At 45.7% G+C, this 18118-nt stretch overlaps 1 protein-coding gene across 1 annotated transcript in view; it reads right to left on the bottom strand.

The window, feature by feature from the left end:
• LOC126457903 (heat shock protein 70 B2-like) overlaps window positions 1-18118 on the bottom strand; it is a 123581-nt gene that overhangs the window by 81470 nt on the left and 23993 nt on the right. Inside the window, exon 2 of the mRNA XM_050094583.1 lies at window positions 6897-7190. Within this exon, the coding sequence (XP_049950540.1) occupies window positions 6897-7190 (294 nt within the window). The remainder of the gene's footprint in view (window positions 1-6896; window positions 7191-18118) is intronic.

The raw sequence follows: 18118 nt of genomic DNA on the forward strand, positions 1-18118 counted from the left end.
TGGTGTGTAAGTCTAGGGACCGGTGACCTCAGCAGTTTGGTCCCTTAGGAATTCACACACATTTCAATGGTTCCAACACGTTTGCGTTCTTCCAACACAGTAATCACATGCTCTGCAAGAGGGTCTTGATAACGTACAGACGTCGCAGTAGACTTGACAGGTCTTCTAGGTGTATTCTCTTCAAAGAAGAACGGACCGAGAATCCACACTGCTTAGTCACATACGGCGAGGGCAATGGTTCTTCGTATACAACACACTATTTGTACTACACTATGTGTTCTGCCTTACGGCAGATCACCTCATGGAGGAAGCCTCGTCAGAGAGGTCCACCGCATGAGCGTCTAGGGAAGTGATTCCAGTGCTGGTTTCCCGTTGCCTTCCACTGATGACGATGAAATGATAATGAGGACAACACAACACCCAGTCCCTGAGCAGAGAAAATCTCCGACCCAGCCAGGAATCGAACCCGGGCCCCTTGGCGTGACAGACCGACGCTCTGACCAGTCACCTATCGGGGCGGACACACGCTGTTTAACAGTACGCCAAATTTGGCATTTCTGTATATCCTGTGCACCCTTTAGTGTAAAATGTGGCTCGTCACTATCCGCGCACATGCCATCAATTTTGATGCATGCCAGAAACCGAAGAGCATACAGGGTGTTACAAAAAGGTACGGCCAAACTTTCAGGAAACATTCCTCACACACAAAGAAAGAAAAGATGTTATGTGGACATGTGTCTGGAAACGCTTAATTTCCACGTTAGACCTCATTTTAGTTTCGTCAGTATGTAATGTACTTCCTCGATTCACCGCCAGTTGGCCCAATTGAGGGAAGGTAATGTTGACTTCGGTGCATGTATTGACATGCGACTCATTGCTCTACAGTACTAGCATCAAGCACATCAGTAAGTAGCATCAACAGGTTAGTGTTCATCACGAACGTGGTTTTGCAGTCGGTGCAATGCTTACTAATGCGGAGTTGGCAGATGCCCATTTGATGTATGGATTAGCACGGGGCAATAGCCGTGGCGCGGTACGTTTGTATCGAGACAGATTTCCAGAACAGGAAGACGTCCGAAGCAATTGATCGGCGTCTTAGGGAGCACGGAACATTCCAGCCTATGACTCGCGACTGGGAAAGACCTAGAACGACGAGGACACCTGCAATGGACGAGGCAATTCTTCGTGCAGTTGACGATAACCCCAATGTCAGCGCCAGAGAAGTTGCTGCTGTACAAGGTAACGTTGACCACGTCACTGTATGGAGAGTGCTACGGGAGAACCAGTTGTTTCCTTACCACGTACAGCGTGTGCAGGCACTATCAGCAGCTGATTGGCTTCCACGGGTACACTTCTGCGAATGGTTCATCCAACAATGTGTCAATCCGCATTTCAGTGCAAATGTTCTCTTTACGGATGAGGCTTCATTCCAACATGATCAAATTGTAAATGTTCACAGTCAACATGTGTGGGCTGACGAGAATCCGCAAGCAATTGTTCAATCACGTCATCAACACAGATTTTCTGTGAACGTTTGGGCAGGCATTGTTGGTGATGTCTTGATTCAGCCCCATGTTCTTCCACCTACGCTCAATGGAACACGTTATCATGATTTCATACGGGATACTGTACCTGTGCTGCTAGAACATGCGCCTTTACAATTACGACACAACATGTGGTTCATGCACGATGGAGCTCCTGCACATTTCAGTCGAAGTGTTCGTACGCTTCTCAACAACAGATTCGGTGACCGACGGATTGGTAGAGGCGTACCAATTCCATGGCCTCCACGCTCTCCTAGCCTCAACCCTCTTGACTTTCGTTTATGGGGGCATTTGAAAGCTCTTGTCTACACAACCCCGGTACCAAATGTAGAGACTCTTCGTGCTCGTATTGTGGACGGCTGTGATACAATATGCCATTCTCCAGGGCTGCATCAGCGCATCAGGGATTCCATGCGACGGAGGGTGGATGCATGTATCCTCGCTAACGGAGGACATTTTGAACATTTCCTGTAACAAAGTGTTTGAAGTCACGCTGGTACGTTCTGTTGCTGTGTGTTTCCATTCCACGATTCATGTGATTTGAAGAGAAGTAATAAAATGAGCTCTAACATGGAAAGTAAGCGTTTCCGGACACATGTCCACATAACATATTCTCTTTCTTTGTGTGTGAGGAACATTTCCTGAAAGTTTGGCCGTACCTTTTTGTAACACTCTGTATACAGAACGCTGCTACGGATCGTAAGGTTACTGTTGCTGCACAGTCTCGATCTTGTACAGGTACGATTGCAAAATAGACGGCGAAAATTCGCGTACTGTTGACCGTAGGGTGGACAATTCTCGTGACACTGCGGGAGCGCTAGCACTATCCGGGGCACGTGCTGCACGTTCGGTTACAGCATTAGCAGCCTCGTCATTAACTTCCACCGGGATACGATGCCTTCCTCTTCCAGGTGCCACACCAAGCTCACCCGTGTTTTCGAATTTCATTATCATATTCTTTAAGTCATTTAATGACATCGGGCCCCTCCTCGCACCTTTCTGTCGACAATACTCTCGCAAAGCAGCACTGTAAGAGCCGCAGTTCATAGAGAGCCTGTATACAGAGAGAGTGGCCATAGGTGAAGTTGCCCGTGATTGGTTGATTAGCCTTGGCGCCATTTTTCTGCCAAACATCTCTCGCGCTTCCTATGTTCGCCGTGATTTTGAGTTGAATTGAAGTTCAGAGGACTTTTGAAACGATTAAAAGGTATTTGAATTATTGAGAGACTTGTTATGCGTTGTGCATGCATGTTCGATTTAGGTGTATATCGTTTTTAGTACGTAATTAGCGTTTGCTGTCTTAAATACGAGTTGAAATAATGAAGCGTTTTGTGATGAAGTCGGTAAGCCTACATGTTTGCTGGAAACGGAAAGTTCCTGTAACTGTTGTGTCATGATCATTCGACTTTACGAGGTGCATTCAAGTTCTAAGGCCTCCGATTTTTTTTCTAATTAACTACTCACCTGAAATCGATGAAACTGGCGTTACTTCTCGACGTAATCGCCCTGCAGACGTACACATTTTTCACAACGCTGACGCCATGGTCCCACGGCAGCGGCGAAGGCTTATTTAGGAATCTGTTTTGACCACTGGAAAATCGCTGAGGCAATAGCAGCACGGCTGGTGAATGTGCGGCCACGGAGAGTGTCTTTCATTGTTGGAAAAAGCCAAAAGTCACTAGGAGCCAGGTCAGGTGAGTAGGGAGCATGAGGAATCACTTCAAAGTTGTTACCACGAAGAAACTGTTGCGTAACGTTAGCTCGATGTGCGGGTGCGTTGTCTTGGTGAAACAGCACACGCGAAGCCCTTCCCGGACGTTTTTGTTGCAGTGCAAGAAGGAATTTGTTCTTCAAAATATTTTCGTAGGATGCACCTGTTACCGTAGTGCCCTTTGGAACGCAATGGGTAAGGATTACGCCCTCGCTGTCCCATAACATGGACACCATCATTTTTTCAGCACTGGCGGTTACCCGAAATTTTTTTGGTGGCGGTGAATCTGTGTGCTTCCATTGAGCTGACTGGCGCTTTGTTTCTGGATTGAAAAATGGCATCCACGTCTCATCCATTGTCACAACCGACGAAAAGAAAGTCCCATTCATGCTGTCGTTGCGCGTCAACATTGCTTGGCAACATGCCACACGGGCAGCCATGTGGTCGTCCGTCAGCATTCGTGGCACCCACCTGGATGACACTTTTCGCATTTTCAGGTCGTCATGCAGGATTGTGCCCACAGAACCCACAGAAATGCCAATTCTGGAGGCGATCTGTTCAACAGTCATTCGGCGATCCCCCAAAACAATTCTCTCCACTTTCTCTATCATGTCGTCAGACCAGCTTGTGCGAGCCCGAGGTTGTTTCGGTTTGTTGTCACACAATGTTCTGCCTTCATTAAACTGTCGCACTCACGAACGCACTTTCGACACATCCATAACTCCATCACCACATGTCTCCTTCAACTGTCGATGAATTTCAATTGGTTTCACACCACGCAAATTCAGAAAACGAATGATTGCACGCTGTTCAAGTAAGGAAAACGTCGCCATTTTAAGTATATAAAACAGTTCTCATTCTCTCCGCTGGTGGTAAAATTCCATCGCCGTACGGTGCTGCCATCTCTGGGACGTATTGACAATGAACGCAGCCTCATTTTAAAACAATGCGCATGTTCCTATCTCTTTCCAGTCCGGAGAAAAAAAATCAGAGGCCTTAGAACTTGAACGCACCTCATATACCGTCAAACTTTATTTCGTTCCGAATCAGAACACTAGGCATTATTTTGGTTTCAGTATTATTGGCTGACTGTTGACGCAGGCAAGTTGTAAGCACGTTTTCCACAGTTGTCGTGGTTGCTGAAACATTATTCGTAGTAAATAATTGTAGGTCCTCTTAAAGACAGTTTTTAATAGGCCTACTTACTGTGGGGTTGAAGGGATACGGCAGTTTTCTTGTTATATTTGGTCGTTATTACAGTAGCCTACATTTAACATTGCCTGATTATGTATATATATATTATTGAATACCTCTCGTAGATAACAAACGAAAAAGATTACAAAAATCAGGTAATGTTAAATGTAGGCTACTGTAGTAACGACCAAATATATATATACATATATACACTCCTGGAAATTGAAATAAGAACACCGTGAATTCATTGTCCCAGGAAGGGGAAACTTTATTGACACATTCCTGGGGTCAGATACATCACATGATCACACTGACAGAACCACAGGCACATAGACACAGGCAACAGAGCATGCACAATGTCGGCACTAGTACAGTGTATATCCACCTTTAACAGCAATGCAGGCTGCTATTCTCCCATGGAGACGATCGTAGAGATGCTGGATGTAGTGCTGTGGAACGGCTTGCCATGCCATTTCCACCTGGCGCCTCAGTTGGACCAGCGTTCGTGCTGGACGTGCAGACCGCGTGAGACGACGCTTCATCCAGTCCCAAACATGCTCAATGGGGGACAGATCCGGAGATCTTGCTGGCCAGGGTAGTTGACTTACACCTTCTAGAGCACGTTGGGTGGCACGGGATACATGCGGACGTGCATTGTCCTGTTGGAACAGCAAGTTCCCTTGCCGGTCTAGGAATGGTAGAACGATGGGTTCGATGACGGTTTGGATGTACCGTGCACTATTCAGTGTCCCCTCGACGATCACCAGTGGTGTACGGTCAGTGTAGGAGATCGCTCCCCACACCATGATGCCGGGTGTTGGCCCTGTGTGCCTCGGTCGTATGCAGTCCTGATTGTGGCGCTCACCTGCACGGCGCCAAACACGCATACGATCATCATTGGCACCAAGGCAGAAGCGACTCTCATCGCTGAAGACGACACGTCTCCATTCGTCCCTCCATTCACGCCTGTCGCGACACCACTGGAGGCGGGCTGCACGATGTTGGGGCGTGAGCGGAAGACGGCCTAACGGTGTGCGGGACCGTAGCCCAGCTTCATGGAGACGGTTGCGAATGGTCCTCGCCGATACCCCAGGAGCAACAGTGTCCCTAATTTGCTGGGAAGTGGCGGTGCGGTCCCCTACGGCACTGCGTAGGATCCTACGGTCTTGGCGTGCATCCGTGCGTCGCTGCGGTCCGGTCCCAGGTCGACGGGCACGTGCACCTTCCGCCGACCACTGGCGACAACATCGATGTACTGTGGAGACCTCACGCCCCACGTGTTGAGCAATTCGGCGGTACGTCCACCCGGCCTCCCGCATGCCCACTATACGCCCTCGCTCAAAGTCCGTCAACTGCACATACGGTTCACGTCCACGCTGTCGCGGCATGTTACCAGTGTTAAAGACTGCGATGGAGCTCCGTATGCCACGGCAAACTGGCTGACACTGACGGCGGCGGTGCACAAATGCTGCGCAGCTAGCGCCATTCGACGGCCAACACCGCGGTTCCTGGTGTGTCCGCTGTAACGTGCGTGTGATCATTGCTTGTACAGCCCTCTCGCAGTGTCCGGAGCAAGTATGGTGGGTCTGACACACCGGTGTCAATGTGTTCTTTTTTCCATTTCCAGGAGTGTATGAAAGAAAGTCGTAAGCAAATGTTTACTTGTGACATGCAAAAAGTTTGAAGACGTGAGAAGAACTACTAATACGTCTCACACTTTTTGCATGTCACAAGTAAACAACTGCTTACGACTTTTATTTATCTGACGTAATCCAGGTACGTTTAATCTTTAGCGTTATGCACTTCCGATACGAAACAAATGCTATACACTATTTTCTTTATTTACGTTACTTTAATTGCAATATGTCTAGCAAATGAACTTTAAAGGAGATAAATGCAAGTAACGGATAATTTTTACAGCCACTGTATAAAATTTTCCTGTGCTGTACGTTATAGGCTACTATGAGTATATTACAGCTCTAAAGAAAGGCATTTAACGAATGATTTCGCCATATTGTCTTGTGCTTTTGATTCGGTGAGTGTGTACTCCACTACTCCACTACTGGCCACTCAAAAGTCCCGCCCGCAGTTTGGCAGAAAAATGGCCGTCGTATCGTCCGGTTCGCCACTCTCTCTCTATACAGGCTCTCTAGCAGTTCACAGCGCGCAGCGATAGATTTGCACCTGGTGGCTAAAATTGAAACTAATTTTAGCGATAGATTTGCACCTGGTGGCTAAAATTGAAACTAATTTTCTTTCCAGCATATATCACTCCATATTAAGGCATAAGCATATCTACCAAGTTTCGCGATACACCGTACTTCGCCAGATGGCCTTTTCGAAACGTCACGCCGACACTGCGACCTACGGCAGCAAGATTCTGTCGAGGCGTGTGTTAAGTCTGTAAGCTGTTAGAAGGCTGTTAGCAGGCTGAGAGAGCTAAGTACCTGTCGCTGCGAGTCATTGAAGTAGGCGGGCACGGTGACGACGGCGTCGCGCACCGGGGCGCCCAGGTAGCTCTCGGCCGTGTCGCGCATCTTGCCCAGCAGCATGCCGCTCAGCTCCTCGGGCGAGAAGCGCTTCGTCTCGCCACGGTACATCACCTGCACCAACGGCCGGCCGCCCTCGTCCACCACGGCGAACGGCCACAACTTGCGGTCCGCCTGCAGCACCGCGTCGTCGAAGCGCCGACCCACCATGCGCTTCGTGTCGAAAATCGTGTTCGTAGGGTTCATCGCGGCCTGAAAGGCCCACCACGTCCTGCTTAAGTGCCTCCGCATGAGCTGATACTCGTCTGCACCTTAAATCCAGGGAATACAACGTGCTACAGACTTAAAATATACACTACTGGCCATTAAAATTGCTACACCACGAAGATGACATGCTACAGACGCGAAATTTAACCGACAGGAAGAAGATGCTGTGATATGCAAACGATTAGCTTTTCAGAGCATTCACACAAGGTTGGCGCCGGTGGCGACACCTACAACGTGCTGACACGAGGAAAGTTTCCAACCGATTCCTCATACACAAACAGCAGTTGACCGGCGTTCCCTGGTGAAACGTTGTTGTGATGCCTCGTGTAAGGACGAGAAATGCGTACCATCACTTTCCCGACTTTGTTAAGGGTCGGATTGTAGCCTATCGCGATCGCGGTTTATCGTATCGCGACATTGCTGCTCGTATTGGTCGAGATCCAAAGACTGCAGAATATGGAATCGGTGGGTTCAGGAAGGTAATACGGAACACCGTGCTAGATCCCAACGGCCTCGTATCACTAGCAGTCGAGATGACATGCATCTTATCCGCACGGCTGTAACGGATCGTGCAGCCATGTCTCGATCCCTGAGTCAACAGATGGGGACCTATGCAAGACAACAACCGTCTGCACGAAAGGTTCGAAGACGTTTGCAGCAGCGTGGACTATCAGCTCGGAGACCGTGGCTGCGGTTGCCCTTGACGCTGCATCAGAGACAGCAGCGACTGCGATCGTGTACTCAGCGACGAACCTGGGTGCACGAATGGCAAAACGTCACTTTTTCGGATGAATCTAGGTTCTGTTTACAGCGTCATGATTGTCGCATCCGTGTTTGGCGACACCGCGGTGAACGAACATTGGAAGCGTGTATTCGTCATCACCATACTGGCGTATCACCCGGCGTGATGGTATGTGGTGCCATTGGTTACACGTCTCGGTCACCTCTTGTTCGCACTGACGGCACTTTGAACAGTGGACGTTACATTTCAGATGTATTACGACCCGTGGCTCTACCCTTCATTCGATCCCTGCGAAACCCTACATTTCAGCAGGATAATGCACGACCGCATGTTGCAGGTCTGGATACAGAAAATGTTCGACTGCTGCCCTGGCCAGCACATTCTCCAGAACTCTCACCAATTGAAAACGTCTGGTCAATGGTGGCCGAGCTACTGGCTCGTCACAATACGCCAGTCACTACTCTTGGTGAACTATGGTGTCGTGTTGAAGCTGCATGGGCAGCTGTACCTGTACAAGCCATCCAAGCTCTGTTTGACTCAATGCCCAGGCGTATCAAGGACGTTATTACGGCCAGAAGTGGTTATTCTGGGTACTGATTTCTCAGGATCTATGCACCCAAATTGCGTGAAAATGTAATCACATGTCAGTTCTAGTATAATATATTTGTACATTGAATACCCGTTTATCATCTGCATTTCTTCTTGGTGTGACAATCTTAATGACCAGTAGTGTAGTTATTTTAATGTAACACTACCTTTCTGCTTGTAGCTTTGCCTGAGCCTACATATCTACATTTACATCTACTTCAATTACCCGCAATCCACCTTGTGGCATCTGGCGGAGGCTATCCCGTACCACTACTAGTCGATTCCCTTCCTGGTCCACTCGCCAACAGAGCGAGATGAGGCCTAATCCCTCTAATCTTATCTTCATGATCCTTACGCGCAATGTATGTGTGCGGCAGTAGAATCGTTCTGCAGTCAGCCTCAATTTTCTCAGTAGTGCTGCTCGAAAAGAACGTCGCCTTTCCTTCAGTCATTATCATTTGAGTTCCCGAAGCAGCCTGTGTTGTTCGAATCTACCGGTAACAAATCTAGCAGCCAGCCTTTGAATTGCTTCGATGCCTCCCATTAATCCGAACTAGTGCGGATACCAAACACGAGGACAGTACTCAAGAATGTGTCATACTAGTGTCCTAAACGCCGTCTTCATTACAGATGAATCAGGCTATCCTAATATCCTTCCACTAAACCGAAGTCGACCACCTGCCTCCCGTACTGCAAACCTAACGTTTTCATTCCATTTTATATCGTTTTGCAGCGTTACACCTCGACACTTAACTGACGTAACTGTGTCAAGCAGCACACTACTAATTCTGTATCTTCACATTTCTGGTTTGTTTTTCCTACTTATCCGCATTAGCTTACATTCTTTTCCGCCAAGACTTCGAGGTCTGTGTCAGGTTCTAAACTGAGATTAAGACGTTCTGCCGTGCACTATATATCCAAACCAATGTTCAGAGACAGATCCACCACACGTCGCATCTGGGATAAGGCTCACAGGTAGACCAACCACGTGTTACGCCTAAATATGTGTTCTGTGACACAGCCTGCATTTGACTCATATACAACCATGTGCTCTGTATTTGACTTGGAGCACTGTCTACTTGCGATCGTTAACAGTAAACCTCTCTGTCTTCAGAAGATTTCCATCTCATGTGTGATGAAACGTGACACATTCCGCTAAACAAACGAAGATTTATGCAATGTACTCCATCCCCTTGTCGCATCTTGGGTATAAAATCGAGACTTCAGTATCATAACTAAGTTAGCGATAGGTGTTTGCGAGTCACTGCAACCCCCATGTATACATCTGCTTTACACAGTTAATGGCGGCATGACTTGTAATTTCACATGTCGGACGCCGCTGCTATGCGTTTATCTGTTTCCTTGTAAGTGATATTCCCCGTTACTAACGATCATTTTATATAGGACTGATGTGGGCATAGTATAATTTCTGATCCGTAATCGGATGTGAACAATGGACGCTATACATCTCTGGAAAGCTATACTGTTTTAAGTAAGTAGTTTTCTCGTTTTACAGTTTGTTACCATAGTTAATCGTAGAGAAACCTGCAATAAGGATGTATGTCATGCACTGGAAACATATTTCTTACATTAGAATATTAACAGCGCTGCATTCCACACGACTGCTAGGTCGGAAACTGAAGCTATCTAATATTGTATCCTGTTTTAAGTGCCTTAGGAGTGCACGTGTTTATGTTCTCTCTAGCCAATATCCTCCTGGTGCTGATCCCAGACACTAGAAAAACACTTTAGAGCTGATAGCATAGTTGAGTTACATAAAATGCTTCGAACTCCATCCATCTGGAGCTCCATCATTCATAAAAATCATCGATTTCTTGTTCTCCTTAAACGTCTGCTATTACATCACAACACTTTCAAATCTGTTACTATACAACGATAAGGAGTGCTAACCTCCTCGACATGGGCAAATCTTGTGCACTTGGATGGGCGAGGACTCGGCAAGCTCCATTCATTCATTAGACGTGGAATGTAACAGTGTGCTTCTAGTCGGCTGCAGATTAAATCGATAACGGTGCTGCAGGGCAGGCTGGTCAAAGACAGTGCGATGGGGTCTTTCAGTCTCTAATTTTATCCTAAGACTGCGAGAATGCTCTCCGACTCCCATCTGCATAGACATAGATCGTAAATTATGCACCATGCTCGAGGTGTTAAATATGTATAGAGTGCTGTCTGGTATACTCTGATGATATATGTGTTCGACAATTAACAACGAATGGACGTACTGCACAGTCATCTATCTACATTCTCGATGATACTCGCAAAATAGAGAAGGGGAGGTTTAGCTATGATACTGAAATTGAGGAAACATGCTGTCGCATCATTGGCCGGCGTTGAAATTACTGTAGGATTGCTAAAATCGTTCGCGCTACCAACTGTGATGCTTAATATTATGGTACATCGATGGTGTCTTTTCCATCCCGTCCGTCCACTGGTACACTGTTGGTTACCACATAATGAATCATTGACATCGCTTGTTTGAATTGGAAAAAGAGTTTTGGTGGAGGGGCAATACTTTCTGGGAGTGGCTAGCACTGAAACAGTGATCGCGTACACGACAGCAATACAAGGAATCAGTCGAAATGGAATGCAACCCCATCAGTTATTCCGTCCTTGTAACAGATGAGTTTAAATGTAGAGGCCGTCAATCACCTTCGGACTGCAGTTTGGAAACTCTCCACAATGCCATCAAACTCTTCCCATTTCCTTAAGTTGTAACTGTTTTTTATTTAAAATCATCCAGTGTGTGTGGTGTGCTATGGCAGCAGCAGTAACAACAGAACTTATACCGTGAGGCGTCTAGTTTTCTGTGAGAAACAATGGATCAGAACATCTTAACCTCAGTTTAGAGCTTGACACAGACCTCGAAGTCGTGGCGGAAAAAAACCAAATTTTTTGGCAGTGTACAAGGCGTGTTACAGCAGAAAAAAAAACAATGTTTCAAACAACAATGCAAACTCACAGGGAGGGTCTCTTTGACTTATAGTATAGTTTGTGGGCTATGGTCATCCTCCTACAGTACAGGTGATGAAACTTTAAACTGGTCTGCGCAGTGGATCAATACCTGTATATTTAATAGGATCATCACATACGCTCAATGCATGGGTATTTGTTTTCGATATATGGTAGGAGACAGATGTGGGAAAATCTTATCGAGTTCTATATTGGATGAAGTTAGTGGAGCTTTTATAGTTCGTAATTTTTCTCTGTTGGATGGTGCAGAATAACGAAGATAGCAGTTTGGACTGATAGACTTGAATGGATCCTGAGAGATGCGGATCAACTTGGGACTGTAATATCTGTACATAGTTGGGGGACACACCACAATGCAGTAGCAAAATCCTTGTCCTCCTTCCAGTTCCCATACAGTCTTTTATATTACCTAGTGCTGCAGCAGTAGGCTTCCTTTGGCGCTGACTTTACACTTCGTACACTTTTGGCAGAGCTATGACAACTTGTTCCCATTTCCACTGAATGGTCAAAACACGGTCGTGTCGCACTAACTCAGGTCACTCTGTTTCTACACGAGTTACAGGAGGTGGTGGATATGGCTCTCTCTGACATCTGCTCAGTTCCGAATTAAATTGGAACGATCACATGCGCAAAGCTGCAGGAATGGTAGCAGTTGCAACATGCGTAGGGACTACCTAAAACCATGTTGGAAATATACTGTAGCAGATAGGTTCGAGAAAGGTGACTCGGTTCAAGATATGAGAGGCTAGAAGTATGATTCACTTGTGGCTGTAATCATTAAAGGACTTCACGATCGGATACAACGCAGGTATGTGGTTGAATGGAAAGATTTTATTCCAAATCATAGACATCATTTTTACTGAAAGCGTAGCACTAGAGATCTGAAAAGCTAGTGTACATTTCTTACGACCTCAATCAACATTTACTGCTGTTTTGTGATCATTTTCAATCAACCATCGCCTATAACTCTGTGGATATATCACAGAACCTCTGACATGGCATTGAAACAGAATGCATTACAAATACTGAAGGAATATCTAGCACTGGCATGAGAGAGTTGCAAATACCATTTTCATACCACGCTCCTTAGCCAAATCACTTTCAAAATTCGGTAATTTTATTTCGAGGGTGCACCGTTGGAGACCTGTAACCACACTGCTGGTCTGATAATATACACTCCTACGATCACCGTCCATATTCAGTGTCACGGTATTTGTCTGGAAAAAACATGTCATTCGGAGGTAATGCCATACCTCGATTTATAAAGCCAGTATAGCTTGTAACAGGGGTACTTTGATGCACCTGTAGAACCAAGGTCGCTTGAAACACTAACATACAGTAGTTGTTGCGATCGGGTTTTTTAACATCTGGTGGTTTGTAAGACGATTACACATCTCTTTCTAGGACATAGTGGTAGCATTCACAAGAAATCTTATGAGACATGTCCATCCATCGCTGGTTTCCTCTCAGTATTATTCACGAGGTATTATACTTAGTAGTAGGGGATGCTTGGTAGGTTCACAATGAGCATCAGGCTTATAAAGTATGTGTTTGTGTTCTGACATGTGCAAAGAAAATGACTATTTCCAGTCGTAAGGAAGGTATGGATTTGATGTGGAATACTGTGATAGAAAGGGAAGAGTATGTCAGGTCATAAGAATGGTACAGATATTTCTATTTCCTGAGCAACAGCCGTCAGCAGGGTGTATTTATGATACTTCTCTCACTGTCGAATCTCATTCAACTGAGACTGCGATCATAGCATTTAATTATAAGTATAGTGATCAAATATGTTTGTGACCAGTTTTCCTAGGACGATTCTATGTGTGCCTGGCGTGCATCACCGGTGACCTGTGACCAGAAGGATTCACGTCTCCCATTAACGCCAGGATCTGTCCGAATGGAGAGGGCTGTTGGGGGTGTAGCAATGTAGCTGACTTAACCGTGTAGTCCTCTAGATGGCCGTATAGCGAAATAATACTCAGTATGTGTTGGAGAGCTTTCGTGATCGCGTGGATATTTGAGAAGATTCAATATAGATGTGTGTTTGCACTGGACCATTATTCTCTCCCATGTAAATTGTCTGGTTGACTGCTTCTGCACATTTCGCACCTTTATTTACTTGAGGGAATATCGATTGTGGTGTGTGAATATAGCAGGTGAAAGCCACGTTTTCTAGACACGAGAAACATCTTACTTGACTTCGTAAATTCTAGGGATGATTTGGAATCTGTTATATCACCAACATCGGTGTTCACAAGTGGAAATATCAGTTTCCTCTATTTGTTTCGAATTTTCATGTAAAGGTCTTTGCAGATGGGATAAGTTTCTAGTTACTCAATGGTTTACATCACACTGCACCTTGCTAAAGTCTTGGGTTTGTAGAGAAATAATGTCCAGTCTATATCTTCAGTATTATATTGCGCGAGTGGTACTGCTACACAAGCAATATTGATATCGAGAAGTATCGCGAAAATAGTGTGATATTCTCACAAACCATGCAAATACTGTGGAATACTGTTCTTGTAATCCCAGAGTCTGGAGATGAGTGTAGAAAAGCAAGCAAGCAAGTGGGTCGGGACCAGAAACAGTTACGTCTTTGTGCTGAGGGAAACCCACCCAGCCTTTGCACAACAGTTCTGAGTGTGACTTCAGTCCACTTAGGGCGCTCTGGTCATGCATCAGAAGTGGATGACCACCCGACCTCATGGGAAATATCTAGTGCAGCGAGGAGTGTACTTACGGTGCATGTTCTTATGCTGTCTGTCTTCGCAGTATATATACAAATGATGTAAAAGTGGCGATTTTTTATCGTGCTGGATACAAACTGCATCTTTACTACATTGAAACAGTACACAGTGATATATTGCTGCGTTGGAGATTGGGTTCACGCTCTAATATTCAAGCTCCCGTCCTCAGCGGCAGAGCAGTGTAATTGAATAAGAGTCTTTCTGTATTTGACGATCTGTAGGTCACTTTGCAGGGCTTAATTGCCAGTGCAGTATGGTGATCTGTAAAAAATACAATCATAATACTCCATTCATTCACAAAACATCCTTTATGCCAGGACATAGGAGCATCTACAAAATGATTTGAACAAGATGGAGGCAAAAGATATGCATGGAAAGCTCTGAGAAAGCAAGTGTTCAAAGACAAGCTGAAGCAGACCATCTATCTCTGGTGGGGATGCCGTCACTCATCCACCACTGTGGCATTAGGACATCTCCAGACCTGTAGCTGTAGGATACCGAAAATTTTCGCCATTTTTCTCTTCTGTAAGACAGTACTTCGAATTCTGTTTGTGTAATTGTTCTGATTTCTGTGCGTAGATGGTGCTCTCTTTCCAAACAACAAGAATGCTTTTACGATTAACAGTATTTCTGCGAGCGTGCACAGACATGATGAAAGCTCTTAGCAGTGAGAACGTTTAACATTTCTGAGATGTATGTTGACAGCAGGACGTCACGATTTCCAGGAAGGGAACACGTGATGTCTCGTTAGGACCATCAGGAAGAATGCAATCGGTATTATTCTGGGCTATTTTCGTAAACAGGACCTGGTCACTGCGCGAACATTTTGTGGCGATGCATAAGGCACACTGAGCAGTTAAGCACGGCTAGACGCAGCTCGCATGTCCCGTTAGGATCGCTAGAAACAGTGCACCCTGTGCTATTCTGGAACAGATTTCTATAGTGTGACTGGCGACGTCAGAGTCCACAGGTATAGCATCAGCAATCATAAAGACCCATGCTGCCCAGAGGTGTCTTGCAAATGGGACCAGCAGGAGCTCACCTTGGAGATCTGTGACGTCAGTATAACTCTCGAAGAACTCTGGCTGTATACCTGAAAATAGACGCAACTTTCATCTGCTTGCTGTGGGCAGCAGTGGCGTGAGTGCGATGGCTCATGCTTGTTTGTGTCCGGAGGTGGCTTGTGGCGGCATCGACGCACGTGTGCACTTGGAGCCTCTGATACATTGATGATAGTTCGAAAGCGTTTTTACGTGCAATGAGTGTTCGTGCACTACTTTATTTCTGGCTGTTTAAGCGCTTTCAGTGTGTTGACAGAGCGTTATATATGCATTTTTCAGTGATTTACGAGTAGTTTGCAGGTCTGTATGCTGTGTACAGCATTATTTTGACAATTTTGAGTTGATTTTCATGTCTGCATTATTTATGAGTTGTTTTCAGGTCTGTAGGCTGTGTATTGGAACCCCAAGCATCTCAGGGTGGGTCTTTTGTATCAGTGTAATAAATATACTATGTCAAATCCATCCCTAAATAAATTATTCCAAAATGAATAAAGTACAGTCCTTCCTCTCTCCAGCAGCTCAGCACAGGCTGAGTCTTTTCCCGCCATTTTCCCCTCCAGACCGCCATCTTGGATCACATCATGGAAGGGACAACAGCGCCCTCTGGTGGCAGTACTGTATACTATGTCAGTTGGACTCTGGACCTCGTGGTGAACACACTGGATGGAGGTATTGGCTCAAATTGTTTAAATGCAGACTGCCTACAGAATAAAGACTTACATCCATCCTATCCAGCACAGGCTGAGTCCTTTCCCCACAATATTCCCCCACCCCAGACCGCCATCTTGGATTATGTTATGGGAGGGATGACAGTGCCCTCTGGTGGCGGTGCTGTGTACTAGGTCAGTTGGACTCCAGACTCCATGGTGAACACACTGGATGACGGCACTGCCTCCAATTATTTAAATAAAGACATACACCCAGCATAGGCTGAGTCCTTTTCCCGCCATTTTCTCCACCCCAGACCGCCATGTTGGATTATGTCACAGAAGGGACGACAGAGCCATCTGATGGCAGTACTGTGTACTGGGTCAGGTTGAACTCCAGACCCCATGATGAACACAGTTGATGGTGGTACTGCCTCTAATTGTTTAAGTAAAGACAGAAAATGAAGACTTATATTCAGCACAGGCCGAGTCCTTTTCCCACCAATTCCTAGGAAGAGGTGGCGGTCGGTTGACTTAGGTTAGTGGAGGTAGCCCTAGTGACCTATTTTCCCGCCATGGTGTGTTGTATTGTCCAGATGTAATTTGAACTTCCCACCAGGGGGGCATGGCACTTTCCCACTGAAAGCCACCATTTTGGATAGCAGTACTTGCGTCATCAGCTGACGTCACGGCCGCCATCTTGGATGACGTCATCACCGCTAACTTGGCTACATCTAGCAGCAATGAAGAGTGGTGTGACATCTGCTTTGTCAAACTACTCATGCCCGAATGGGCACTGGGGGACGCCAGTTTGAACAGCAGCTTGTGAAATTTGTGCAAGTAAATGCAATTCATTATTAATGTACAGGTGACAGGATTTTCGGTCTCCCTGACATCAAGTTACCGTCGTGCATCGTTAGGAGCCCATCAACAACGGTAATTATCAGAGAGTGTTAGGGAGTATTCAGAAGGAATTTTGTATGTCAGACGAGGGTTCGAAAGATGGGGCACTTAGTTTGTGTGCTTCCTGAGGCAAAGGCTGAACTGGTGTAGATTTTCACTTACACTTTTTTAGCGTGCCCTGCCTCAGACTGGTACATCCCTGAAAGTCTCCATTTACTGGGCTATTTACCCCACCTGCTTAAATTGTAAAACTGACATTTGTGTAAATTTTACCTAACAATTTTGTGAACTTAAGTAGCATAAAATTGACAAATCGTTTAGTTTGTCTGGTCTTCTTACTACGAAACTTCTGTTCTTGTAAGGGTCAAATTTAGATCGAACTGTTGTTGTAATTAGTTTCTACACAATGTTAACATAGGTTTTTTCTTTCACTGACCTCACGGAAAGTTTAGTTCTTAACGAAATAGCCGACCCCAAAAAGTGTCGAATATGGGAAACAATTCGTGTAGTCCCAAATTTTCGTGTAGTGGTAGGAGGGAGGCCATGGACCACCGGTGGGGGATGAGTGTGTGGCCGGGAATGCCTTTGAAGGTCACTTTTGTACGATTCCCAGCAAAAACGTATCCCAGTACAAATTTAAACTACATTAAGTTTCCTACAAAAAAGGCCCTATTAAATATTTCGTTAATTTTTTAGTTCGCAAGAAGAGAGCGAGAGAATATTCAAAACGTACCGCTACGCGTATGTGCTGTAGCCTAGGTGTTTGTTGTAGGTCAATTTGAGAAAGTCTTCCGACGTCATAGACTACAAGTGTCCTGTATCAAACTGTTCGTATCGATTTACTCTACACTGCTGTGATACAACAACATCCTGTGTATTTCACGTGCATTTAACATATTTCACACATATTTGTTCACGTATTTCATCTGTATCGTTAGCAAATTTTGCCCTGCAACTTCATCTGAATTTTGAGGTAACCTGTATTTCTGCCAGTAACTGACGGTTGCTTCGAGGAAAAGAACTGTCGCTGGCAACTGTGTGATTCTCCGCCGTTTTAAACTATACGACTCTAACAGGGCTTTAATTATATCTGCGGTATTGAGCCGTGTGGCATGATCTTTGGTCCTGAAACACGCTGGCACAATTATTAGCTGAGAGTAGTGCTCACTCTCATGATACAGCTGATGCACTGAACAACGCAAATAGGAGACAGGTTGCGGTTCATACTTTT

Source organism: Schistocerca serialis, chromosome 1, assembly GCF_023864345.2.
Source record: "Schistocerca serialis cubense isolate TAMUIC-IGC-003099 chromosome 1, iqSchSeri2.2, whole genome shotgun sequence".
NCBI lineage: Eukaryota > Metazoa > Arthropoda > Insecta > Orthoptera > Acrididae > Schistocerca > Schistocerca serialis.